The following is a 25,520-nucleotide window of genomic DNA, read 5'->3' as shown; positions in this document are numbered from 1 at the left end:
GCAGGGGTCATTCCAATCATCAGCCTACCTCATACTTACCCTCACAGCAGCATAGTAAAGGATTATATTAAAAAGTACAACTATGGCCCTGGCCGGTTTGGCTCAGTGGATAGAGCACCGGCTTTCAGACTCAAGGGTCCCGGGTTTGATTCTGGTCAAGGGCATGTACCTTGGTTGCGGGCACATCCCCAGTGGGGAGTGTGCGGGAGGCAGCTGATCTGATCGATGTTTCTCTCTCATCAATGTTTCTAACTCTCTATCCCTCTCCCTTCCTCTCTGTAAAAAATCAATAAAATATATTTTTTAAAAAAAAAGTACAACTATGGGAGCTTTGCTTGGCAACTACTTTACTTTGAATTTGGGTGTAGAGTGAAGACAACTGATTTCTATAATTCAGATAATTAGAAACGAAGCAATTAGAGTGGAACTAAAGAAGCTCATAAGCTATTTGTGTGAAAATTAAGGTAGAGAATATTATCCAAACAAATGTGAAGCTAAATGAAATTTGTTTCACGAGGCTTCTCACTGACACATGACATGAAAGGTGTATACAGACACCATCGCATGATGGCGGACTAGTGTATGATCACAGCAGAACAAGTTCTCACAAAGAAAGCAGGTCAGTGTGGGTGGAACAGGTGAGTGGCAGGGAAAGTGTATCAGAGCGGTAAATGGGAAGGTCATGTCCACTAGAAGGATTTTGTTAATCCTCACCCAAGGATATTTTTCCATTGATTTTTAAGGAGAGTGGAAGAGAGAGGGAAAGACAGACAGAAACATCAATGTTAGAGAAACACATCCATTGGTTGCCTCCTGCATGAGCCCCAATCAGGGCCCAGGCCGGGGAGGAGCCTGCAATGAAGTTATGTGCCCTTGACCGGAATCGAACCCAGGATCCTTTGGTCTGCAGGCTGAAGTTCCATCTATTGAGCCAAACTGGCTAAGGCCACTAGAAGGATTATGGCTTCTCTGAGCGAAAATGGAACACCATCATAGGGTTGTGAGCAGAGGGACATCATCTGATAGGCTTCTGAAAGGATTATCCTGGCTGTTATCTTGGGAACAGACTACAAGGGGACAGAGACACTTGTTGGAGGCTATTGCGATTATCATGCAAAAGATGACGGTGCCTTGGACCATGGAGGACCAGCGGGGGTGATGAAAATCAGTCAGATTCTGGATATATCTGAAGGCAGCCCAACAGTATTGGACATAGACTGTGAGCGAAGAGTCAAGGATACCACACAGGGATGATGGCCTGAGCAAGTGGAAGGACAGAACTGCCACTGAGCACAGGCATGAAAGCTACCAATGCAGCAGGCTTGGGAGCGAGGAACAAGAGTTCGGTTGGATGTGCTGGGTTTGAGATGTGTATTAGACATTGCAGTGAATCGACAGTTAAGAATATGAATCTTGTATTAGAGAGAGAGAGTAGGAGCATAAATTTGGAGGTCACTGGCAAACAGAGCATACATATGAGTTCACCACTAGGAATCCACCCAACAACAGGAGGTCAGGAAGAGGAACCAACAAGAAAACTGCAAGAGAATGACCAGCCAGAGGAAAGCAAGACCAAGGAGTGTAGCGTCCAGGACCAAATGAAGACAGTGTTCCAGGGCCTCTGGCCTGCACTCCTGGAGCATGGAGGTACCTTCCCCAACCAGGGAAATCCTGAGAGAGGATCACGCCTGTGCAGGTAAAGATAATGAACCTGGTTTTAGATATGTTGGGGTGCACTGTCAATAATAAGCAAGGGAAGGAACAGTAAGCTGTAATTTAAAAAACCTGAGTTTGTCCAATTCTTTATTTGTTCTGTGACCTTTTTAAGCCTCAATCTCCTTTCCTATAAAGGAGGAGAATATTCATACAACCGACCACAAATGGTTGGTATGGGATCAAATGACACATTATAAGAAAGAAAACATCAAGCTCTTATAAGACATAAAGCCCTGCGGAAATTCCTTCTTTATTTCAAAGACAATAAACTCTACTTGTTCTTAACCTTTTTGTCAAACACACCTTCAACCAAAAGAAACATGACTTCTTCCCCAGGACACCACTTACCTTAATACCAATCATAGTGACTGTTGTTCACCAAACACGTCTTAGTCCTTAAAATACCCCTCCTTTTGCATCTATGCTATGTCCTTTATCTGGAAATCCTTCCCCCGTCTCATCCTCCATCCAAATTCTCACCTCCCATGAAGGACTGCAAGGTCTCCTGCGTCACAAAGGTTTCCCTGCACGTAACACATACCTCTGACGTCACTGACATTTTGCACAAAAGCCATATTCCTAAATAGACTTCAAGCTGGAATCGTCTCTGCGTCCCTACAAGGTTTTTGTACGGGCTGGTGCTGCTCCACTATTCACTACCAACATGCGCTGCCGTGAGATTGACCCGTGAAACTACATCTGAAGGGAGCTACCATACTCACATTTTTTACTCTGTTTTTCCACTTCCGCCTTCAGCCTCTTGTACTTGTCCGTCCTGTAAACCAGAACCCAGGTGATACCTGCAACATGAAGCGCAACGTGCTTATGGAGAAATGTTTGCAACGGTTCCCACGACAGTCATTAGTGGCCACGGTTGGGTAAGGAAGGATTTCAACTCTTTTGCTTTATAGGCGCGCGTAGTTAAAACGACAGACTCTTAACCAACTGCACCTGTACCGTGATGACAAGGCGTCTCCACAGACACTCAAGGGACCAAAGAAACCGGACCACCGCGTGCACACGATCCCTCCCGCCCGAGTCGTGCAAGAGTCCCCGAGCAAGCAGGGCTGACGACCTGCCCGGTGGCGCCGGAGACCCTTGGCCTGGGACCCTCCCTTCGGGGACAGCTCAGACATCAGGGAAGCAGCGCCCTCACCCTCGGCGAGAAGAGCCGTGCACACGGAGATGAACACGATGAGCAGCGTGTCCGCGAACATGGTGCTCATCTTGCACTTCCGGCTCTGCACTCCCACCCGCCGGGGGGAAGCGCTCGACAGCCACAGAAAATGAGCGAGAAACGACTTTCCTAGACTTCAGGACCACCGAGCAGCACCAAGCCGCTGACAGATCGGGAGCCACACTTCCGCTTCCGGGGCACAGCTCCGGAAGGGCTCCTTCCCGAGAATGGGGCGTGGCCCTCGCGGAAACGCAGCCGCGCTCGGGCGGGCCTCGCGAGAGTTGGAAGTTGGGCGGCTGAGGCTGGCGGCGGCCGGAGACCTGGTCCGCTGCGTGGAGCCGCGGGCTCCGGGCGCGCTAGCTCCTGGCCCGGGGGCCACGTGGCCGGACTCGGCCGCGCTCCGCCGGCCCCGCTCCAGGGCTGGCAGGTAGTTGGCCTATGTTTGCGGCAAAGTGAGAGACTGAGGTCTTCGCGGGCGACGTGCACCGCTCGCTGCTGGGGGCGCCGAAGAGGGACGCGCTGGCCCCCTGAACGGCGCCCTCGCGGAGGGGCTGCGCGGTGTGGTTGAGGTTCGTAGACCCGGGGAGGGGGCAGCGCGCGGCAGCAGTGAAGCAGGGACTCGGAGGCGGAGCGTTTGGGGGTTAGGGAGGGAGGGGGGCGGACAGTGAGGGGTGTCGCGAGCCCAGTGTCGCAGGGTCCCAGTGCGCTCTCCCGCGTGCTGCGCGGAGGCCGTGGCGGGAGGCACCGGAGGAGGGAAGGAGCAGCGCCGTCCGAAAGGAGCAGCCCATGCGTCCAGCCAGTTCCCCTGCGGGAACGGGCACCCGTTCCAACATCTCCCCTTTTCCCAGAAGCTCCTGGAGCCCTGGTGTTACGTGAAAGTTCCCTTATGAGTGCTGGCAGCTCATTAAAATAAAAAATAAAAACCCTGCTGTGTCGGTCACAGAAAACGTCTCAGCAGCCTGCTTTCAGCCTGGTGTGTGTGTGTGTGTGCGCGCGCGCGCGTGCCGTGCGCTATCACTGCGTCTTTTAAACTCCAGTGCGCTTTATTCCTGGCGCTCGGGCTACACCGCTTGTGGCCTGATGAGTTGTAGGTGCACTTCTGTGTTCTCTTTACACTTAGAGGCAGAGACCCCGTTCCTTAGACATGGAGTGCCTACCTGGGCCGGACAGTGGTGGGCCCTGCGGGGCCAAGAGCGGGTGGCACAGGTCCTGTTAAGGTCCGCATTGTGAGAAGGGGTGATAGAGGCAGGTGTTCCTGAAATGTGGGGGCACACACGAGGGCAGGACCGCTTCCTGGAGGAGTCGGAAGGCTTTCCATTTGAGCTACACCTTGACCTGAGTAGTTCCGGCAGCTGGGTCAGCCTTGCATGGCCCATGGTCAGTGAGGGGCAGGGAGAACATGGCCTTGAAGTCGCACCTGGTTCCGTTCTGGCTGTGCCACTTAATTGACAGTCGCCCTGAGCAGATGGTTCCGGCCTTGAGCCTCAGTTTCCTTATCTGTAAAATGTTGATAACGCCAGCTTCGTCTACTGTACGAAGAGAGCGTGAGGAAGAGTGCGTTATTGAGCTGTCCCTGGCACACAGTTCATCAGATCCGGCATCTGCTGACCAGGAGATGGGCCATCACTCTATGTCCCACTGATGGAGAAAATAAACAACGGATGAAGCTATGCCACCCATTGGTTGGAAGATGCCTTTTATTCATAGGTGTTAAAATGTGAGGGGAAAGTAGCCGTCAATGAAATTGGGGAGTGAAGCATCTCACGGATCCCTGAGCACGTTTACTGCAGAACCAGGCACTGATAGGATGTTCCCTCCTCCAAGGCAATAGTGTCGTAACCTGGGCCCCACGTTGGAACCAGTGCTAGAGGCAAATTCATATAACAGCTGTTCTGCATCCTGCCGATTCTTTTGTCATATTTTCAGGTTCTAAGCTCTCAGGTTTCCCCATGAGGACCACCCACCAGAGTCCACTGTCCTGCTCCGGTTTCTATGACCAGGCTTTTGTCCTGGGACTTCCTTTACCTTTCTCTAGGGTAGGGTTTGCTGTCCCCTGGACCCGCATCTCCCTCCTTCGTCTATACTTTATGTTGTACACCCTCAGGTGACTTCCTGTGAAAGGCAAATGACAAATATGCCTGCAGTGTTCTCACATTATAAGTGGGCTTAGTAATAATAATACTGTTCTTTTAAAAAAATGTTCAGTACTAGGCTAGGCATTGTAAAGTTTAAGAGAGAAATTTAATCCCTGCTTATGACTGAGGTATGAAAGGATACGGGCTTCAGGTTTTTTGGTTCATTTGTTTTTATATGTTTAACTAGAGGTCTGATGCATGAAATTCGTGCAAGGGGCTTGGCCCTCACAGCCCCAACTGCCTCGGCCCTCACAGCCCCGGCTTCTGACGGTCGTTCCGCTGTTCGGCCGTTTGGTCGATTTGCATATTACTCTTTTATTATTATCGATGATTTTAGAGAGGAATGGAGAGGGAGAGATAGAAACATCCTATATAATAAAAGGGTAATATGCAAATTGACCCTAACAGGGAAATGACCGCTCAACCAGTCACTGTGAGGTGCACTGACCACCTCTTGGTCCCCTTCCCCAGCTGGCATGCTCCCATCACCCGATGGCAAACGGGGAACCAGGGGTGGGTGGGAGGGGGATGCAGGCGGCACCAGGCCAAGGCCCCCACCCTGCTGGTCTCCCCACACACAGAGGGCAACCTGTGGTGGGGTCGGGGCCAGTAAGGCCAGCAGGCTCTGATCGCCCAATGGTGAACGGGGAACAGAACCGGGGGTGGGTGGCTGTGAGCACCTGGGGAAAATGGCCCTGATCGCAGGCCAGGCCTAGGGACTGTACCTGTGCATGAATTTCGTGCTCCGGGCTTCTAGTCAATGATGAGAGAGAATCATCAATTGCTTTCTGCAGGCCCACCACTGGGGATCAAGTCCACAACCCCGGGTATGTGCCCAAACCCGGACTGCAACCATGACTTCCTGGTTCATAGGTCAACACAATCACTAAGCTACAACCATTGGGCAGGCCTTCAGGTTTGACTCCTAACCCAACTCATGCAAGCTGTAGTACTTGAGCAAGTGATTTAATTTCTATGGGCCTCATTTTCTTTTAATCTATAAAGTGGTAAGTTAGGATATATTTATACAGCACAATATGGATTAATCCTAGAAATACAGGGTGGAGCAAAAGTAGGTTTATAGATGTGGGTACATGAAACAGTTTATTTTTGTATTATTTCCTATACACACAACTATAAACCTATTTTTGTCCCCCCTATATAATATAGAGTGAAAAGAGTAATTTCTTAAAAATTATATACAACATGCATTAGGCTTTTCATAAAGTTAATAACTTTATAAAAATGCCCCCCAAACACTGTTTAGGATGTTAAAAGAAAAAGCAAGAGAATGATGATTTTGCTGGTGTTGGCTTGAATGGGAAAAGGCTGGGTGAGGTAATGGAGCATCAGAGGTGAATGTAAATGTAAATTTATGTCCTGGTTTCCCTGTTGGTGGTGATGTCATGGGAAGTGGCAGCATGGCTGAACGCGCTGATGAAGAGAATGTCGTGAGCCAAGAATAATGATGAATCCAGTTTCTGCATCTGAGGTCCAAATTGTTTAACTGTCACATTCAGCTTTATACCTGATTGATATAAGAAGAAAGTGGGCAGTAATCGTTTAAACTACACGCTATCAGGCAAAAATAATGCTCTTTTAAAAATGTCACGTTCCTCTTGTGGCTTCACTTACCCTCTGGTTGATTGCCACTTTTTTTGTTGTTGTTGTTAATCCTCACCTGAGGATATTTTTTCCACTGATTTTTTTAGAGAGGGAGGGAGGGGGAGAAAGAGAAACATCGATTGGTTACCTCCCACCTGCTCCCCTACTGGGGCTGGGGATTGAACCCGAGACCGGTCAGTGTGCTGGGCTGATGCTCTTAACCTCTGAGCAACACCAGCCAGGGCTGATTGCCACTTTTGCCTGGGCATTTACGCTTCCCAGTTTCAGAAGATCGGTGATAGTGGAAAGATCAGAATATCTTACGCTGGATGGTAAGTTTGCAAAATAAACAGTGTTTTTGTTTTGTTTTTAAAATATATTTTTTATTGATTTCAGAGAGGAAGGGAGAGGGAAAAAGAGAAACATCAATAATGAGAATCATTGATCAGCTACCTCCTGCACATCCCCCCTGGGGATCAAGCCTGCAACCGTGGCATGTATCCTGACCAGGAATCAAACCGTGACCTCCTGGTTGAGTGGCCAATAATCCACTTTTACTCACTGAGCCACACTGGCCGGGCAGCAGTGTTGGTTTTTAATTGGCCTGGCAGCTTTAAATAGGGTGGATTCATTTGGAGCAATATTGCATCAGGAAAACCAGCTGTCAAGCTGTCACTGTGACACCGTTTTCAAGCGAGGAAGCCCCGAACTAAACAAGTAGAATCAGAAATTGAGGAGAAAGAGCAAAATCCGAGAGAACTGTGAAGACTGAAATAGTAAACCTTAGAACCAAATAAGATGAGGTGAATAAGAAGACGAATTCTCAGGTTCCACCAAAGGCATCTGTAAGTCTTAGGTGACCTGAAGCTTTACAGATCTTGGGCCTCTCCTTAAGAAAAAGGATATGGACTTAGAGTCAAAGTCAGGTACAAAAGTGGGTCCCTAGTAAGGGCCATTGCACGTGAAGGTCTCATTGATTTCCTGGTAAATCTGTCCGGATGGTAACTGGTGTGGCGACAGCCCTGACAGAGTGGCTGGGAGAAGTAGCCTTTTAAGAGAGAGAAATATAAAAACTTCATTTTAATATTAAGCTTCTGTAATATTAGAATTAGAAGGGGCCTTTGAAAATATTTAAATACCTAAAATTCATTCACATTTTTCCTTCATGGGTGAGTCTGGGCCATCTTAATAGAGCCTACAATTCGAGGTGACAGTTCCCGTTACAGATACTCACTGTCACGCTTACTCCGTGTTCCTATGATACATTGTTGGCCAATAATCCACTTTTACTCACTAAATAGACTCTTACCCTTCATCTTAGTGAAACCGGACAGCCAGTTGGGTTGAAGGAAGAAGCCTTCGGCCCAGGTTTGCCATGTTGTCCCCAAAGGGTCATTTTTGAAAGATGTTTTACTTTTTTAAAGACAGTTTTGCTTACTGAGGTATAATTGACAAAGTTGCTAATGTTGTCAAAATGTGCCGGCCGTGGCTTGATACTTGTGTACATTGTGACTGGTTGCCCCATCCAGATAGTCAACACGTCCATCCCCCGTGTCTATCTGTTGTGTATCTGTGTGGCGGGAAGTTGTAAGTTCCACTCTCTCGGCAAAGTCCAGTTATACGAGATCACAGCCTTCTCAATGACAGGCACACGTTTTACACAGGTCCTCAGACCTGGTTCACTTTATAGCTGAAAGCCTGTACCCTTTTACTAACCTCCCCCATTTCCCACCCCCCAGCTGCTGGCAACTTTCCTGGGCTGTTTCTGTTTGCCTTTCCCCACTTAGAGAAATGCCCTCAAGCTCCATCCATTTTGCATAATTGGCAGGATTTTCTTTTTCCTCGTGGCTGCATAATATTCCATTGTATGTAATACACCACATTTTTATCCTGTCATCTGCCATTTTTGTATATTGGCTGTTGTGAATAATGCTGCAAGGAAACTGAGGCATATACAAATTAATAAACTAGCCAAAGAAAAAGAGAAACTTGCCAAAGGTTATAAAGTTTAGTCTCAATGCAAAAATGTACACCTTACTTTTCTGCATAGAACTTATCTTCTCTCCACTAGGTCAGTAGTTCTCAAACTTCTAGGGCCTTGTCACCTCCGCGCCCCAACCCCCCCCCAGAGTTCCCACCTGGAGCCCTGGTCACCCCCCCCCCCCCCCCCCCCCGCAGAATTCCCATTCACTGGTTCTGGGTGTGGGACTCGAGGATTGGCATTCCCCATGTTGCTGGTGCCAATGTCGGAGACGGACCAGATGCCTGACCACATCTGAGAGCGATTAAGACCCCAGGGCCAGGTGTGAAGTGCATTAATGTCACCTGGTCATCCTTTCAGAGCAGGCTGATTGACAAAAGGCACCAAGCAGTCGCTTTGTGAAGTATGTGACTGTCTAAACACGATGCTGTGCATCCGACTAATACAAACTAATGTTGAATGTCAACTGTAATTGAAAGGGAATACATTTTTTTTTTAAAGGCAGAAAGTAGTTAGAAAGGCAATACAGAGAACTGAAATGCTTCAGAGACATGCTGAGGTGTAAGAACATATTTTCTGCTGGGAAATGTGGTAAGAAATTAAAGAATTAGTCACGGTGTGAAGCACCTAGGGGAGAACTTTCATGTAATGTTCCTTGTCTAGCTGGGAACTCTAGCTACGCTGGAGAGAAGAGGGCAGGTGGGGACCGTCAACAGCTGTGTCTCTACCTTGGCTTCAGCGCAGCTGCACACTCATGCGGACTCCATCTCTGTGTGAACAAGACCAGAACTTGATCAGGCTGAAATCTGATACAATAGATGATCACAGATATCGAGAACATGTGTTTCCTTGAATCTGTTCAAACTCTGGATTTTATTGAAAACCTTCCCCTCCTGCCCTCCCCCCTTTGAGGGAGGGGGAGGAGGACAGAAAACAAAATCACTTAATTCAGAATCCGCATTGTAATTGCTACGGTAGGCTCAGACGTGACTTGAACATCTTTTTAAAAAATATATATTTTATTGCCCTAACCGGTTTGGCTCAGTAGATAGAGCGTCGACCTGTGGACTAAAAGGTCCCAGGTTCGATTCCGGTCAAGGGCATGTACCTTGGTTGCGGGCATATCCCCAGTAGGGAGTGTGCAGGAGGCAGCTGATTGATGTTTCTCTCTCATCGATGTTTCTAACTCTCTATCCTTCTCCCTTCCTCTCTGTAAAAAAATCAATAAAATATATTTAAAAAAATATATATATATTTATTGATTTTTTTACAGAGAGGAAGGGAGAGGGATAGAGAGTTAGAAACATCGATCAGCTGCCTCCTGCACACCTCCTACTGGGGATGTGCCCACAACCAAGGTACATGCCCTTGACTGGAATCGAACGTGGGACTCTTCAGTCCGCAGGCCGACGCTCTAGCCACTGAGCCAAACAAACTGGTCAGGGCTTGAACATCTTGAGCTCTGGGATTCAGTGGCCAGGCTCCCCAGAGAGGATGGATGACACAGCACAGGGAATAGCAGGCTGCCTGCCTTGCTTTATAGCGAGCAAAGATGGGGAAGTCCTTGTTGAGGTCACCTGCGCTGGGATGCGCTTAGTAATTTAAATGGACACGGGTAACTTATGTGTGGGGAAGCCAGCCCCGGGGACAGGAAAGAGCCAAAATGCAGCGGAGTAAAGACTCGGAGTGAAGAGGACAGCTGGAAATGTAGGCTCGTGAGGCCTTTCCTTTATATAGACAGCTTCTGTTCTATGTATTTTAACTCATGCACGGAGGGCAGATATTACTACTAAACAGTGCAAAGGCGTGTAATGAGTTAGCTTAGTTAATGAGTTGGTTCAACTAGTTTGGAGACAGTGACTGAGAATGCCAGGAAAGCAGAGTAGCAGCGGCATCAATATGATCTAGGGCAGCGGCCGCCAACCTTTCGGACCTCACGGACCACCGGCTGGCGACCGCTGATCAGGGAACCCTTTCCCTCCAGAGAGGGAAGTGGACTTGGCTTGGGACTTTCTCACCTCTTCCACGATGTTCACTTATTCCTTCCTCCAGTCACGTGACACGGATCCGCTGCTTCCTGCTTGCCCCTCCTTGTGCTCAGTGGCCCTTAGGAATCTACAAATGACACATGGTGTCTCTTCATTCAAGAAATATTTATTAAGGTCCTACTTTGTGCCAGAAAGTGCTGGGGATATAGTAATGAAATACAAACAAACAAAAAGCAAGAAATGTATCAGCCTGTTTAAGCCGCATAAAACTAACAAAAGCAAAAGGTTGAAACAAGTGTTGTAACCAAATGGCTAGATGGCTAGAGGGAGCGGTAGATGGCTAGTGTGGAAAAGCAAGCACAGGACAATGTGAACCATAGAATCTAGGTGGTATTTACTGTAAACTCTTCCAACTCTGTTTGAAAATTTATGAGATAAAATATTGTGGGAAAAGTGATGGGAATGATAAGGAAGGTGGGTTTTGGGGCCAAGTTCACGGAGGACATGGCATTGTTTTATCTAGCTCTTCTTCCTCTCAGCTACTTAATATCCCCTTAGCTGTGGGTCAGTCAGGTTCAAAATTCCCGCAGGCCGATCCTGGACTTTAAACACCTCTGCAAAAGTCCTTGAAGACTGTCAGATGTCTAGTGGAGGAAAGACTGGGGAGAAGAAGCTGACTCACAAATGGGCACAAACGCACTCCACTTACCCCACAGCCATTTGGGACGGCACCTCCTTCTAGCTAACCTCAAGAACAGAAAGAACTTTTATGTTTTCTAATACCCTTGATTTTCTTTAGTATTTTTCCCCTAACATGTTTCTGAATTTAAGGAAATGTATTGTTTTAAAAGAGGATGCTATTGACTTAAGTCCTCTTAGACTGTAGGACCCTATCAGCTCATTGGTCCGATCCCAGAATCACTGGGGCAGAGGCTGGAAATTACTTGTGTAGGCTGTCCCCGTGGCCCCAACAAAAGTTCCCTTTCCAGTCTGGGGGTGGGGGTGGGGAAGTGAGGAAGCCACATGCTAACCTGACAAGCTCAGGGAGGCCTGCATGGCAGTCTCGCAAATGCAGAGACCTAAAGTCACCACAAAGGATGGTCTGAAATTAAACTTTAACTAAAAGCAGTTATTGTGGGTAGTTACAGCCTAGGCAGGTATCTTCCCTGAAAAGGTCAACCTTTACCTTAACTAAGCCTATTGTCTTTTTGCACCTGTGATAACATATCCTTGAAATGTCTGGGTAGCTTCTAAGTACTCTTTTTCCAGACCCCTCAGGGGTTGGGTCCGGCTGGCCCACCCCGATGGGGCTGGATTGGGCTGGGCCGGTGAGGGAGAGGGGCCACAGGAGGTTGGGGCCGCAATTATCATCATAGTGACTGGTCACTGGCCTTTTATAAATACAGATCGTTGATAGTTAACTATCCTGCACCCACCTAAGTATGTGTCTATCATTTTACTTTTTCTCCAATCCCAGGGGTTTCCCCCGCTTTGCTGTCTCCTGCCTTTCTAATCTATAAAATAGATGAAAAAAAAACGCCATTTTCTGGAGCATTCTCTCAATTCATTGAGGTTCTGCTTCCCAGCAGTTGTCCACAGTTTGGCTCAAATAAACTTACAAAAATTCTTTACATGTTTGAATGTTTTTATGTTAACAAGTTTCAGCCTTTTTCTCTTCAAACACTTACATATGGTCTAGAGCCAGCGGTCGCCAACCTTTCAGAACTCACGGACCACCAGTGGTCTGCGGACCACCGGTTGGCGACCGCTGGAGACTGTGCCAGGCACTATTGTCAGAACTTCAAATATAATAGCTCACTTACAGCTCACAGCAGTCCTGGGATGTACCCGCATCATTGCTCCCATTCAGCAGATCATGAGGCTGGAGACGGACTGCTCCTAAACTCAGAAACCTGGCTCCGGAGGTGCAGACGGCGGCGGAGTCCAAGGCGGCTAACTGCCTTTCTCGCCCGGAAGGCCCATCTCTGAAAAAACAGTTCAGTTAAAGCTATTAATGGTCAGCAGAGCATTAATTATTATATTAATGTTCGCACTAACCATGACTCCGCAGGAACTTCGGATTTCAAACTGTGGTTTGAAAGGGCGCTGCTGTTAGGAGGGAGCGTACCCTTCTCCATGGAGTCGCTGGTTAAGGAGGATGGTGTTTGGGGGTTTCCGAGAGAGGAAACGTTTCAAACCAGGGGCTGACGTTATTTTGGCCAACGGGAGGGGAAAGAACATTCTAATTTTTGGAAAGCGCGTTTTGAGCCTGGATAAAATAACATTAACTCTTTATTTCTTCTTAATTTTCCAAGCTTGTTCTAATTTCGCTCCCAAACCTTGGGGGACTCCCTCCAGGATCTGGCCCCCCCTTTCAGCCTTTTATTCCTTTGCAAAGAGGTGGCGGCATTTCTAATTAAAGACCCAGGTCGCGGGGGAAGGGTTAGCCGCCGGGACGGGAAGGCGGTCGGGTCGGCTCGCACCCTCCGGCGCCCGCGGGCGGGGCCAGATGCCCGCCGCCGCCGCCCCGGCGAATCGCAGCGCGTCGGCCGCCGGATTGGAGCGGCAGTATCACGCCGCCCACCGACGGGGATGTAAGGGCGCCGCGTGCGCACAGGCAGGCACTCGCTCCTCCGGGACCGCAGCCCACACCAGATCCGAGCGGCGGGCGGCGGCGGCCTCCGGGGCGGCAGCGGGGCGGAGGCAGCCGGGCGCGGCGGGCGGGCGGGCGGGGAGCGAGGCGCGTGCGTCCGCGCGCACAGGCCGCGGAGGAGGGCGGCGCGAGCCATGGCCGGGGACAGCGAGCAGACCCTGCAGCACCAGCAGCCCAGCGGCGGCGGGCCCTTCCTGATCGGCGTCAGCGGGGGCACGGCCAGCGGCAAGGTACGTGGGTCCGCGCTCCTGCCTCCCGGGCCGGCGCGGCGCCCGTGGGCAGCGGCCGCGGCCGTTTCAGCTGCTGCAGCACCGCGTGGCCCGTGCGCCTCGCTGCTGGCGGCGCTCCAGCTCCGTCTCCGGCGCGCACTCGGGGCGCGGCGGGGTGGCGGGCAGGTACCGGGTGGTCGAGGATTGGGGGTCGGCCACCCCCGCGGGGTCCTTTTCTCGGCGCCGCTCGCTCGTGGCCCGGGTCCTGTGGGGGAGGGGCGGCGGCGGCTGATGCTATTGTTTTGCAAGTCCGCTCGCTGTTGGGGACCGGGCTCGGAGTGGGGTCCCCAGCGAGCCCCCAGTGCATCCCTTTCCTGGCCTCGCGTGGACGTGCGCCCAGCCGCGCCGCCCGGTGCCGAAGGCGGAGCGATGGGACCCGACCTGAGGCTGCGAGAGCGCGCGGGGCGCGTCCCGGGGAGGGAGCCCCGCTTGGGCTGGGATGGCAGGGCTTTTCGGGTAAAATCCTGAGCGACGGAGATGCGGTGACACCGGTGAGGTGGGAGCAGTCGGGCTCCCCTTCTTCGGGGCCGAGAGGAGACGTGGCCGGCTTCCACGAGAAAGTTCCCTGGCGCCCCGCTCCCTGCCGCCTGCGGCGTGCGCGCTGGGACCCTCGGAGAGGCCCTCCCGCGGGTGCCGTGTCCTCGGGAGCCCGCTCTCCTGTGTTCCCCGCGAGGAGAGCCCGGGGACGCCTGCCTCCTGACCCCCGGGCTGCGCTGCGGGTGGGTGAGTCCTCCCAGATGTTTCTTTCCTCCCCTAATGCCCGTCAGGCGGCCGCTGCTTCCCCTGCCGCTCAGCCACCTCCGTCCAGCCTGGTTCGGAGCAGGGCTCCCCGCGGCGCCGGCCAGAGGGGCCCCCGGCGGAGCGAGCTGGGAGCGGCCGGCGCCATGAGAAGCCACCGCTCGGCTTTCGTCCCGGAGCCACTCGCCGGGGCCCCTCCATTTTGGCTCCACGTTTTCCCTCCGGGTCTGGGCAGCGTTGGCGCACGGGGCCCGTGGGCTCCCAGGGCTAGGCGCCTGCCCGCTTGGGGTCCCTGGAGTTTGTGCCGCATTTGCCCCGGCTGAATGCACTTCTTAAACATGTTCCCTCTTCTTTGCTAGTGAAGCGGTCTTACTAGTCATTCAAGCAAAACCAGATTCCCGCTCCTTCAGGAGGCTTGGAGGCTCGACCTGTTTCTTAGAATGGTTTTTCCATAGCGCATTCCTGTTCCTGGGACCTTTCTTCCGGTTCTGGGGCGAGTTCCCAGCGCGCCCAGCATGGTGCCTGCCCTGTAATTGGGCCTGGATGCTGACCTGAGGGCCAGTCCTCTTGGGGGAGGAGGCTGAAGCAGGCAGGGGGTGCAGCGTTTAGAAGCAGAATGACCTTGGTCATCCTCTAGTCTAAATAATTCAGTCGCTACAGAGGTGGGAACAGGTCCTAGGATGTGAAATGACTCCCTTCTCCTGGGTTTCTCAGTCGTCACCGTTCGCAGTTGATGATCTAAGTAGGCAAACTGTCAAGTGGGAGGGAGCCCAGAGCCATTGGGGGGGGCCGGGGGGCGGTGGTTACTCACTGTCCCGAATTCCAATCAAGGAGGACAATTGTAGAAACTCCCAAGAAAGGGTCTGTTTTCAAAGCCTGTTTACATGTTTGGCATTGATAAGTACTTTGTCATTGTTTAAGATGGTTTCATGATTTTTTTTTTTTAAGTCCAAAGGAGCATTCTACTTCTCCGATTCCATATTGTCGCCCCAGTGTTGTAGGTATACTTTGATTACAGTCCTTACTGCCTTTCCTTCAATGAATTCCAATTTCCTCTTTTTAAAAAATCCTCATCCGAGGATATTTTTCCATTGATTTTTAGAGAGTGGAAGAGAGAGGGAAAGACACAGAGAGAGAAACATCGATGTGAGAGAAACACACATCAATTGGTTGGTTGCATAGCCTGCAATCAAGCTACGTGCCCTTTACCAGAATTGAACCCGGGACCCTTCGGTCTGCTGGCTGATGCTCTATCCACTGAGCCAAACCGGCTAAGGCTCAGTTTTCTTTTCTTTACTAATCTTGGTCAACATCAACAAACTGGGCCATTTTTAGAAGTCTCGGGCCTGAGCATTGTAGTGCTGGGGGTCTGGAAGCAAGGTTGATATTCCACCCCCGGTTATATTGTTACAGATGCGCCTGTTAAAGGAATTTGGGAGAAGGCAGAGGGCCTAAGAGCATCATCAGAAATGACAACTTGAGCCCTGGCTGGGTAGATCAGTTGTTTAGAGCATGGTGCCGATAGGCCAAGGTTGTGGGTTCAATCCCTGGTTAGGGCACATACAAGAATTGACCAATGAATGCATAAATGAGTGGAACAAAAAAATCAAAGTGTGTGTGTGTGTGTTTTCCCTCTCCCTTTCTCTTTAAAATCGATTTTTAAAAATGTCGCCTTGAGCCCAGCTGGTGTGGCTCAGTGGTTGAGCATCGACCTATGAACCAGGAGGTCACAGTACGATTCCCGGTCAGGGCACATGCCCGGGTGTGCAGGAGGCAGCCAGTCAGTGATTCTCTCTCATTATTGATGTTCCTATCTTTCTCCCTCTCTAAAATCAATAAAAATGTATTTTTTTAAAATGTCACCTTGAGAGGTGGAAGGAAGCTCAGAGCCTCTGGAGCCCAGCACTTAGTTGCATCACTTGGAGATGGAAAGAGTGTTCAGGTCTGTATTTGGTGGCCCAGCAGGGCTAGCCCGGTGCTGCTGGTCCCTGCCGCCCCATCTTGTTTAAGAAGAATTGGCCCCGGCTTTTGGAGAGGCTGCCGGCTGGTTTCCGAGGTTGGCTGGACTGGAAGTGGAAATGTGGAAATGCACCTGTTCCCCCACCTCCCCCATAAGAAAGCCAACTCCCTGCCATCTCTCTGGGCTCTTAATGTGTCTCAATGCTGTGGCTGCCCTGGGCACGAGTATTTTATCTCAGACTAAGTTATTTTGGTTTGGAGAAGGCAAAAATACTGAGTGCCGCGCCACAGATCACACTTCCTAGTTTGTTTTGTAAATGACGAAGTAGAACTTTCGTGGAAGCTTTGCAAGGCTGACTTGGCCCATCCCTGTGGGAATCGCATGTTAAAACTGTGGGTTGAAAAAGTCACTCTGACCCATGTGAAAAATCAGAGTCTTGTAACTCTCCCAGAGAGAGGTCTGGAGAGAGAGCAAGAAGTAACATTGGAAGGGAAAAAAAAAAGTTTAAATCAGATTCCTTTGCCTGTATCTCCTCTCCTGTTCATTTTTTAAAAATATATTTTTATTGATTTCAGAGAGGAAGTTTGAGGGAGAGAAAAATAGAAACATCAATGATGAGAGAGGATCATTGATTGGCTGCCTCCTGCATGCCCCCTCCTGCAAGCCCACAACCTGGGCATGTGCCCTTGACCAAAATCGAACCCAGGACCCTTCAGTCGGCAGGCCGACGCTCTATCCCCTGACCAAACCCGCTAAGACTTTCCTATTCAGTCTCCTGCCGTTGCCCTGGTGACTTCACGGCCTGTGGCCAGCATGGTCCACCAAGGCTTCCTGGGCTCAGGTCTGGCTATCACCGGGCTTCCTGGAAACCTTTGTGACTCCCCATGGCCCGGACTGCAGAGTGAACCAGCACAGCACATATCCCGGGCCCCAAATGTGGGCCCAAACTTTATTTTCCCACTCCCGCCCCCCGCGCCAGCGGCACACAGGCGTGTGGGAGCTGCTTCCAGCTCTGCCTCGTGGACCCCTCAGTTCTGTGAACACTTCCTCTGGGAGCTCTGTTATCTGTTTCCTTAATCGGACCCTTTTCTGTCTAATGCTTCCATAGACTTCCCCCATTTTGCCTTTTACTAAAGCGACTCGCCGGCTGTGGTAGAAAGTTCTGAGTGTTGCTGTAGCTATTTTGGTTCAGTGGATAGAGCATCAGCCTGTGGACTGAAGGGTCCCAGGTTCAATTCCAGTCAAAGACATATGCCAGGTGGCAGCTGATCAACAATTCTCTCTCATCATTGATGTTTCTCTCTCTCCCTCCCCCTTCCTCTCTGAAGTCAATAAAAATATATATACATATAAAAAAAGAGAAACATTGACGAAAGAACCCGCCATTGTTACACCCACATCTGGGTGTCGCTGTTTACATTCCTTTGTTGAACCTATGTCATCATAAGCTTTTTAGCAAGAATATGTGGAGCACTTCTGTTTCATGGTCAAGACAGGATCAGAGGCCATGGATACTCAGATCGATCTGTTTCATTTGGTCTTTTTCTGTGGTTATATCTACTGCCGTGTCTTGATTTATAAGCGAAACCTAGACAACCTACCAGAATGTGTTTTGTAGTTTAGGAAGAATACAGAAAACATCGCTGTTATTTTCGGTGAAGAAAGTCAATTTTGTACAGTTTATGTCAACATAAATAAAATGTGAATTTGTTGAAAAGAAAAAAAAAAAGAAAGTTCTGAGTGTCCTGTTTATGCCTCATGGCCCCACGGAGTGAGGCGGACCGTAGTTTATAGTTACCCTTTTATTTCTTCATTCACAAGATTATTTGAATGAGGATTTCAAGCCACAGGTGGGACCTTACTTAACAGCATTCACATTGCAATGGCTCAAAAGTGAAAGCCCCTGCACCCTGGCTGGTTGCTCAGTGGTTAGAGCGTCGGGCCCTCAGACTGAAGGGTCTCAGGTTTGATTCCCAGTCATGGACCTCGGTTTCCCAGCCCCAGTAGGGGCGCATGCAGGAGGCACCCCATCAATGTGTCTGATGTTTGATGTTTCTCCCCCTGCCCCTCCCTTCCACTCTCTGGAAATCAATGGACGAAATACCCTGGGTGAGGATTAAAAAGGGAAGCCGCCCAGCCCCAGCCCAGGGACACTGCTGTTCGGAGCCTTGGCGCCGTGTGGCATGTGCTGGGCGGGGTACTTGCTGAAGGAGCGCTCCTGTGGATGCTGCTCTGTGTGTCCGGGGGAAGTCGGCACGTAAGGAAATAGGAGGGGAGGGCTCAGCGGTGTTGGAACCCCATTTACCACCAAGCCGCTGCATTATGAAGGCATTTGTCTCTTCCTTTTGAAGTCGGCCTGGTGTCTTCGCTGTTGATGAATGACATTGGAAGATAAGGCTCAGAGAACTTGTGACCTGACGTCACTTAGCTACTAAGTGATAGAACTTGGAGTGGAATCCCGACTTTTCCTTTACTGAGCTTTCCCCACAAGCAGCGGCGTCGTCAGAGGTGTTTTTAGGGAGGTTGGTCTGGTGGTGAGTAACACACATCACGGGGGACAGTGCAGTCCCTCCGTCCCCTCTGCGCTGTGGGCTGTCAGCATCTGCTCTGGGACATCCTGCTCCAGATGTGCCACCGTGGCTCCCACTGCCCTGATCCTGGAACTCGGCTGCCACCCATCTGGCCAGACCACTCAGGCTGCACCCTCCTATCGGGCTCCCAGGAGCAGCAGTGGGCTGGGCCTTCTGTTTCCTCAGCTGGCACTGTGACTTTCCACCGCCCCCACCACTGCCCAGGCCATCCAGCCCTGGTTTGCTGTGGCCCTGCCACTCTCCCCGCGCCCCCGGGTTCTCTGTGCCAGCCACACCCTGCAGGGCACGCCACACTGTCCCCGGCCCAAGGATCTTCCACTGGCTGTTTGCTGGGCCTGAAATTGCTTGGTTCTCTGCGTCAGCGGCTGACGGAGCCTGTGGGTTGAGGACCAGCCAGCCGCCTTTCCCGCCGTGCTGGCACCGCAGCGGGTCTCCCTGTGGTTTCCGACCCTCGCTGTGCTCGCCGGGCTCCACTCAGGGCTCACTGTTTGCTTTGGCCTTCCGCCCGATGCGGCACCTTGTGTAATCGGGCTTTTATGAGCTCCTGGGGTGGAGACAGATTGTGTTGGGAATTTCACTGCTGATGGCCTTTTTGCCAGTGGGCTCTGAGGTGGTACTGTTGACTGCTCACGATCTCCAAGGCCTTTTAGAGATGAGTCTTAATTTTTCTTTAATTTAAATTCTTTATTGTTTAAAGCAGGGGTCCTCAAACTGCGGCCCGCGGGCCACACGCGGCCCGCCGAAAACATTTATCCGGCCCGCCGAAAACATTTATCTGGCCCGCCGAAAACATTTATCCGGCCCACCGGGTGTTTTTGCCACCGCTGCCTGTTGCTTAGCAGCCGACTACTTTTTTTTTAAACTATAGTCCGGCCCTCCAATGGTCTGAGGGACAGTGAACTGGCCCCCTGTTTAAAAAGTTTGAGGACCCCTGGTTTAAAGTATTACATGAGTCTCCTTTTCCCCCCATTGACCTCTCTCTGGCCATTCCCACCCCCCAGCACATGCCCTCACCCCCCTACTGTCTGTGTCCATTGGTTATGCTCATATGCATGCATACAAGTCCTTTGGTTGATCTCTTACCCCCTCACCCCAAGCCTTCCCTCATAGATTGGACAGTCTCTTTGATGCTTCTACTAGTTTGTCTCTGGTTCTATTTTTGTTCATCAGTTTATATTGTTCATGAGTCTTAATTAAAAAAAATAGTTACTGATTTTGAGAGAGAGAGAAAGAGAGACATCAATTTGTTGTTCAATTTTTTAGATTAGTAAAATAGGTTGGAGGGTGTATTCTTTCTAATAGTTTATTGATTTTTTTTTTTTTAAATATATTTTATTGATTTTTCACAGAAAGGAAAGGAGAGGGATAGAGAGTGAGAAACATCGATGAGAGAAACATTGATCAGCTGCCTCCTGCACACCTCCTACTGGGGATGTGCCCGCAACCAAGGCACATGCCCTTGGCCGGAATCGAACCGGGGACCCTTCAGTCCACAGGCCGACGCTCTATCCACTGAGCCAAACCGGTTAGGGCTTGATTTTTTTTTAATTTTAATTTTTTTAGAGAGAGAGGAAAGGAGAGGGAGAGAAACATCTATGTGAGAGAGCAATATCGACCGGCTGCCTCCTGCATGCCCCTACTGGGGATCGAGCCTGCAACCCGGGCCTGTGCCTTTGACTGGGAATTGAACTGGCAACCTCCTGGTACACAGGACGGCACTCAGCCAAGTGAGCCACACCGGCCAGGGCAACCCTTTAATTCTTACAAAACTATTTTTTATTTGTGACTAAAGCACATTTTATGTATTTTTTATTTTTTTGGTAAGAACATTTTATTTTTAAAAATCTTGTTTTATACACGGGATTTATGGATCTTGGATGGTATTGGTGATGATCATCTTGGGGATAATGCAAGCCTAAAGGCTTGGTTCTATGTTAGTCTTTTGAATCTTGATTTAATGACCATCATGTTTGAAAAAGTTATCCTCTGAAAAGATCCAAGTATAAGAAACTCATCATTTGCATGAGGGTAGCAGTGGCTTTTTTCAAAAATGAGCCAGAAAATGTTCATCTTCTGTTGCCCATCGATTGTTTTTGCAAACCAAGGTGCTTCATTTATAGTTTTTTACCTAATGTATTAAAAACCCATTGAAACCCTCATTTGGAATGTTTTGCAAGTTTTTATAAGTTTCTGTTTGCGAGTTTTATAGGTGCAACATAGTGTTGGGCAACAAAGTTGCTTAACAATGGCAACATTTTGAAGTATCTTTGTAGCTGATAGCTTGATCATTTGGCTTTAATACATGTAGCCCTGCCCGGGCGTCCTGTACACCGAAAGGTTGTGTGGGTTTGATTCCCGCCCGGTCAGGGCACCATCTAGGTTGCCAGTTGGATCCCTGGTTGGGGCACGTACGGTGTCTGTCTTGTCTGTCTCTCTCTCTCTCTCCCCCTCTTTCTCTTTCCCGCTTTCTCTCTCTAAAATCAACAAAAACATAATCTCAGATGAGGATTAAAAAATAATTTTAATACGTATTTTCTTTCAATCCTACATAAAGCAGCAAGTAAGAACTTTATTTTTCAAAGAAAAATTTCCAAGTGAACAAGTAGCAGCAAAGCTTAAATGAAAATAAAAAGAAAAAGACAGCATTTTCTCAAAGACAGAATAAAGGTGTTAACAGTGTCGGGTGTTGCTGAAAAGTCTAGTCAGCATTCAGTGCACACGCATGAGGAGTTAGTCTGACATGACCGCTCACGCAGAGAAAGCCCAGGTATTATAGTCGAGAAAGCACCATCGACAGACTATTTAGCACAATCAGTGGACAGTGTGAACCATAGCGGCCGGGCTCTGGGGCCTCCGGAGCAGCAGTCTGATTCTGCATCGCTCTGAAGTGAGTTCCATGGTGATTGCTTTGACACCCGGCTGTTAAAAATGATCTTCCGATAGGATCGTGTTTGTTTGTTTGTTTTAAAGCATTTGCTTCCACATGGCTACTCCCTAGGACAGTGGTCGGCAAACTGCGGCTCTCGAGCCACAGGCGGCTCTTTGGCCCCTCGAGTGTGGCTCTTCCACAAAATACCGACTTCTGCGCATGGGCCACGAAGTTTCAATCGCACTGTCCGAACGCGCCCGAACGTGGTATTTTGTGGAAGAGCCACACTCAAGGGGCCGAAGAGCCGCATGTGGCTCGCAAGCTGCAGTTTGCCGACCACGGCCCTAGGAAACTGCAGGAAAAGTGTCAGGACGCTGTGACCTCATGCTTCCTGGAGTACCTTCGTCCAGCAGGGTGACCGTGGCCCCTCCGCCACAGCCTGCAGGACGGGCCACCCCTCCTCTTGCTGTCCTGGGTGTCCCCACACTTACTTCACAGTGTTAGTGGCAGAAGCGCCGTCACCCACCCTTTATGTGACTTGTGTCATGTTACTGTAGGGCTTTTTAAAAAATGTTTTTATTGATTTCAGAGAGGACCGGAGAGGGAGGGAGAGAAACATCAATGACTAGAGAGAATCATCGATCAGCTGCCTCCTGCATGCCTCCCACTGGGGATCGAGCCCAGAACCCAGGCATGTGTCCTGACCAGGAATCGAACCATGATCTCCTGGTTCATGGGTCAAGACTCAACCACTGAGCCACACTGGCCAGGGCACTGTAGGGCTTTTATAAGAATTTTGCGTGGAATGTCTGTGGTGGAAGCATAAGAATTCTGTGGGTGAAGAGGGCTGTGCCTGATGGCTTTCATCATCTGTAAGTGTGCTGGCTGGTCGGGCCTTTTGGCTTTTTTCTCCCTGGGCTGAAGGGCGGTGTTGTCGCATCTTGGCAGTCGTTCTGTGTGCTCTTGCCCATCTGGAAGTCCAGGGCTCTGCAGATGGCGCTGGTTGCTCCTGCCCCATAGCGGAGGGTCAGGGCGGTCGTCTCTCAGGACAGAGAGAGCTGTGGTAGATTGGGGTGCTGGAGTGCCAACCTGTGATTCTGGACCATGGTCTTCAAACAAGTTTGTAACCATAAGATGCAAAGGAAGTTTTGGTTGAGAAAATGCTTTATCTTGTTGCGTATTTCTCTCTCTCTTTTTTTCTTTTTTCTTGTTTCTATCGCATATTTTGACATCAATTTTTTTTTCATCCTGAGTAAAGAGTTGCAAACTATGTGATTTTTGATATATTGTAAACATTAACATTTTATAATAATAACTTCCAGCCGTAACCGGTTTGGCTCAGTGGATAGAGCGCCGGCCTGCGGACTGAAGGGTCCCGGGTTCGATTCCGGTCAAGGGCATGTACCTTGGTTGCGGGCACATCTCCAGTGGGGAGTGTGCAGGAGGCAGCTGATCGGTGTTTCTCTCTCATCGATGTTTCTAACTCTGTATCTCTCTCCCTTCCTCTCTGTAAAAAATCAATAAAATATATTTAAAAAAAAAAAAAAAAAAAAATAATAACTTCCATTCTTTTCAATGGACCTGGTAGGCTCTAAGCACTGTAATAATTTCACTTATTGTCACCCATTTAAACATGGGTGAGTAAGCTCTCACTTGAGTCAGAAACGTTCATTTTCCCTGTTTTCTCCTCAATGTTAATGTCACTCATTTGGATGCCGGCGGTCCTTCTGGATCAGCCTGCCAGCCTTGTGCAGCGAGTCTGTGCACTGGGACGGCTTGGTTTCCTGTTCTCTTGAGCCTCTTCAGTGTTCAGCTCTTTTGAATGCGTCACTGTGGTGGGGCATAAACTAACCCAAACAAGATGCATTCTGGTAAGTCATTAATCATAGGAGGTGGACTAAGGTCGTTGGTTTGTGTGGAGAGAAACCGGGAGAAGCGCTGTGGACACAGGCAGAGGGCAGTGGGCGGCCTTCTGTTACATCAGTCACTGTTTTCACCTCTCACGTTGTATATCAGGACCTGGTGTGTTTTTTTTATATGTTTTTATTACTGATTTTTAAAAGAGAGGAAAAGAAAGGAATAGAGAGAGAGAAACAATGATGAGAGAGAAACATTGTTGATACATAATCCATCGGCTGCCTCTTGCACGCCCCCCACTGGGGATGGAGCCGCAACCTGGGCGTGTGCCCTGTCAGTCGTACCAGAGACCTCTTAGTGCCTGGGCCGACCGACCAACCCTCAGCCATTGACCCACACCGGCCAGGCGGGACCGGATGTGTTTTATGGAGTAGCCAGCTTGCCCCTGGCTCCTTTTTTGCTGAAAGCAGAAAACTGGAAACCTTGTAAGGGATGTGTTAGTCACTGTCCCCCACGTTGTAGCATCAGCGCTAGTATTTTAGTCACCCCTTTGTGCGGCCACTGGCTTAGGTCCCTTGGGCTCCAGCCTCACTGTGCCAGTTTCTGACTGGGTATCTTTTTAGTCGTCTCTGGAAGGGGGTCCGCTCAGCCCTTACACTTCATCATTCTGGAACTGGCCGGGAGTAGCCTGTAGTTTCTCAGTACGGCTCGCATACACCACGTACTTCGTGAATCCTCGGTTCCAGTCCTGCTCGGTGCAGTTGGCCTTTGTCGTCTGGTGGGTTCTGAAGGACTGGCACCCTGCCCCCGGCCTGCATGCCCCTCCCCTGGGTGCCTGCGGGCTTCTCGGGGCCAGGACCCCGAGTGCGTATCTCTGCCGTGTGGCTGCCACATCGGAGCAGATCTCGGTCGAGCTCCCCGCCTGCGGCCCTGCTAGTTTGGTCTGTGCCCCCTGCAGGCTGAGCTCGGCACGGGCCGGCGTCCTCGCTGTTGGCTGAGGCTAGCACCTGTCTGAGAAGTGTGTCTCTTGAAGTGTTCGCCGGTTAACCGCGGAGCGAGGGCCTCCTCTCACTCCTTGACGTCTCTCAAGGATGCACTGCTTCTTTGCTTGGACCTTTTCCAGTTCTCGGCGCTTCTACCTGTTGCTTTGGCTCTGGCTGGGACCTCCTCTTGGGGTCCCTTGACCTGGTAGCGCTGCTGGCACCGTCCCAGCCACAGAGGTCGTGTGGGTGTAATGCCAGGCGGATCGGGTGCCTGTGAATGGTGCATTAACAACAAAGCCGCCCAGCCGGTGTGGCTCGGTTGGTTGGGCGTCGTCCCGTTCGATTTCCAGTCAGAGCATATGCCCGGGTTGTGGGCTTGATCCCCGGGGGCGGCGAGCAGGAGGCCGCCTGTCCATGTATGAGAAACATCTCACACTGATGCTTCTCTCTCTCGCTCTAAAAATCCATAAACGGTTCTTTAGAATAAAAAGCCAAGTGGAGAGAAACCTGGAGATCTGGCTGTCACATTCTTACTGCGGTGCTGCCTCTGTGGCTTGTTGCTTGTTGCTCGGAACTGACCGTCCGCTCAGGGGATGGGAGGAGAGCTGATCTTTTAACTAAAGCGAGGCTCTTCCCTGTCTCCGGGGAGGTGGGGCCGGCACCTTCAGAGAAGAACTGTCCACGCTTCCCAGACTTGCCTTGGTTTGCGTGTCCGCCACTCGCTCGGAGCCGGGACTGGAGCCGGGACTGGAGCCGGGAGGTGCTGAGCAGAACTGCGGCCACGAGACGGGGGCTCAGGTGGCTGTGGGGAACCGGCCTTCTCCTTAGTGAACCAGTGACTCACAGGACAAAGGCACTTCCAATGCTTCATCCCGAAACACTGGGGTGGTGAGCAGCCCTCCTGCCCCCAATGTGGGCTGTGATGGCAGGTGTCTGCCAAAAAGCAGCGACACCTTTACCCTCTCGGGGGTTTATGGGAGGCCTGCTCGCCAGGGAGT

At 50.4% G+C, this 25,520-nt stretch overlaps 2 protein-coding genes and 1 long non-coding RNA gene across 3 annotated transcripts in view; 1 reads left to right on the top strand and 2 right to left on the bottom strand.

Moving 5' to 3' along the window:
- The window catches only part of TMCO1 (transmembrane and coiled-coil domains 1), a 29,716-nt gene extending 26,639 nt beyond the window's left edge, over positions 1–3,077 (bottom strand). The window contains exons 1-2 of the mRNA XM_070396120.1: positions 2,873–3,077; positions 2,439–2,516 (exon numbers count right to left, since the gene is read on the bottom strand). Coding sequence (XP_070252221.1) covers positions 2,439–2,516; positions 2,873–2,942 — 148 coding nt within the window. The 5' untranslated portion in view covers positions 2,943–3,077. The remainder of the gene's footprint in view (positions 1–2,438; positions 2,517–2,872) is intronic.
- Positions 3,078–7,091: 4,014 nt separating this feature from the next.
- On the bottom strand, positions 7,092–13,068 carry LOC138995973 (uncharacterized). The gene is made up of 5 exons (XR_011468705.1): positions 12,661–13,068; positions 12,426–12,587; positions 10,633–10,729; positions 9,343–9,383; positions 7,092–7,681 (listed from the first exon to the last, which is right to left on the bottom strand). It is a non-coding gene; the product is annotated as an uncharacterized lncRNA (long non-coding RNA).
- Positions 13,069–13,365: 297 nt separating this feature from the next.
- The window catches only part of UCK2 (uridine-cytidine kinase 2), a 59,487-nt gene continuing 47,332 nt past the window's right edge, over positions 13,366–25,520 (top strand). Inside the window, exon 1 of the mRNA XM_070396313.1 lies at positions 13,366–13,485. Coding sequence (XP_070252414.1) covers positions 13,390–13,485 — 96 coding nt within the window. The 5' untranslated portion in view covers positions 13,366–13,389. The remainder of the gene's footprint in view (positions 13,486–25,520) is intronic.

The sequence above is a fragment of the Myotis yumanensis genome, unplaced genomic scaffold (assembly GCF_028538775.1).
Source record: "Myotis yumanensis isolate MYYU_CA2020_CCGP unplaced genomic scaffold, mMyoYum1.0.hap1 SCAF_17, whole genome shotgun sequence".
NCBI classification, from domain to species: Eukaryota; Metazoa; Chordata; class Mammalia; order Chiroptera; family Vespertilionidae; genus Myotis; species Myotis yumanensis.
Note: the sequence above shows the minus strand (reverse complement) of the source record. Positions and strands in the feature narration are given on the sequence as shown.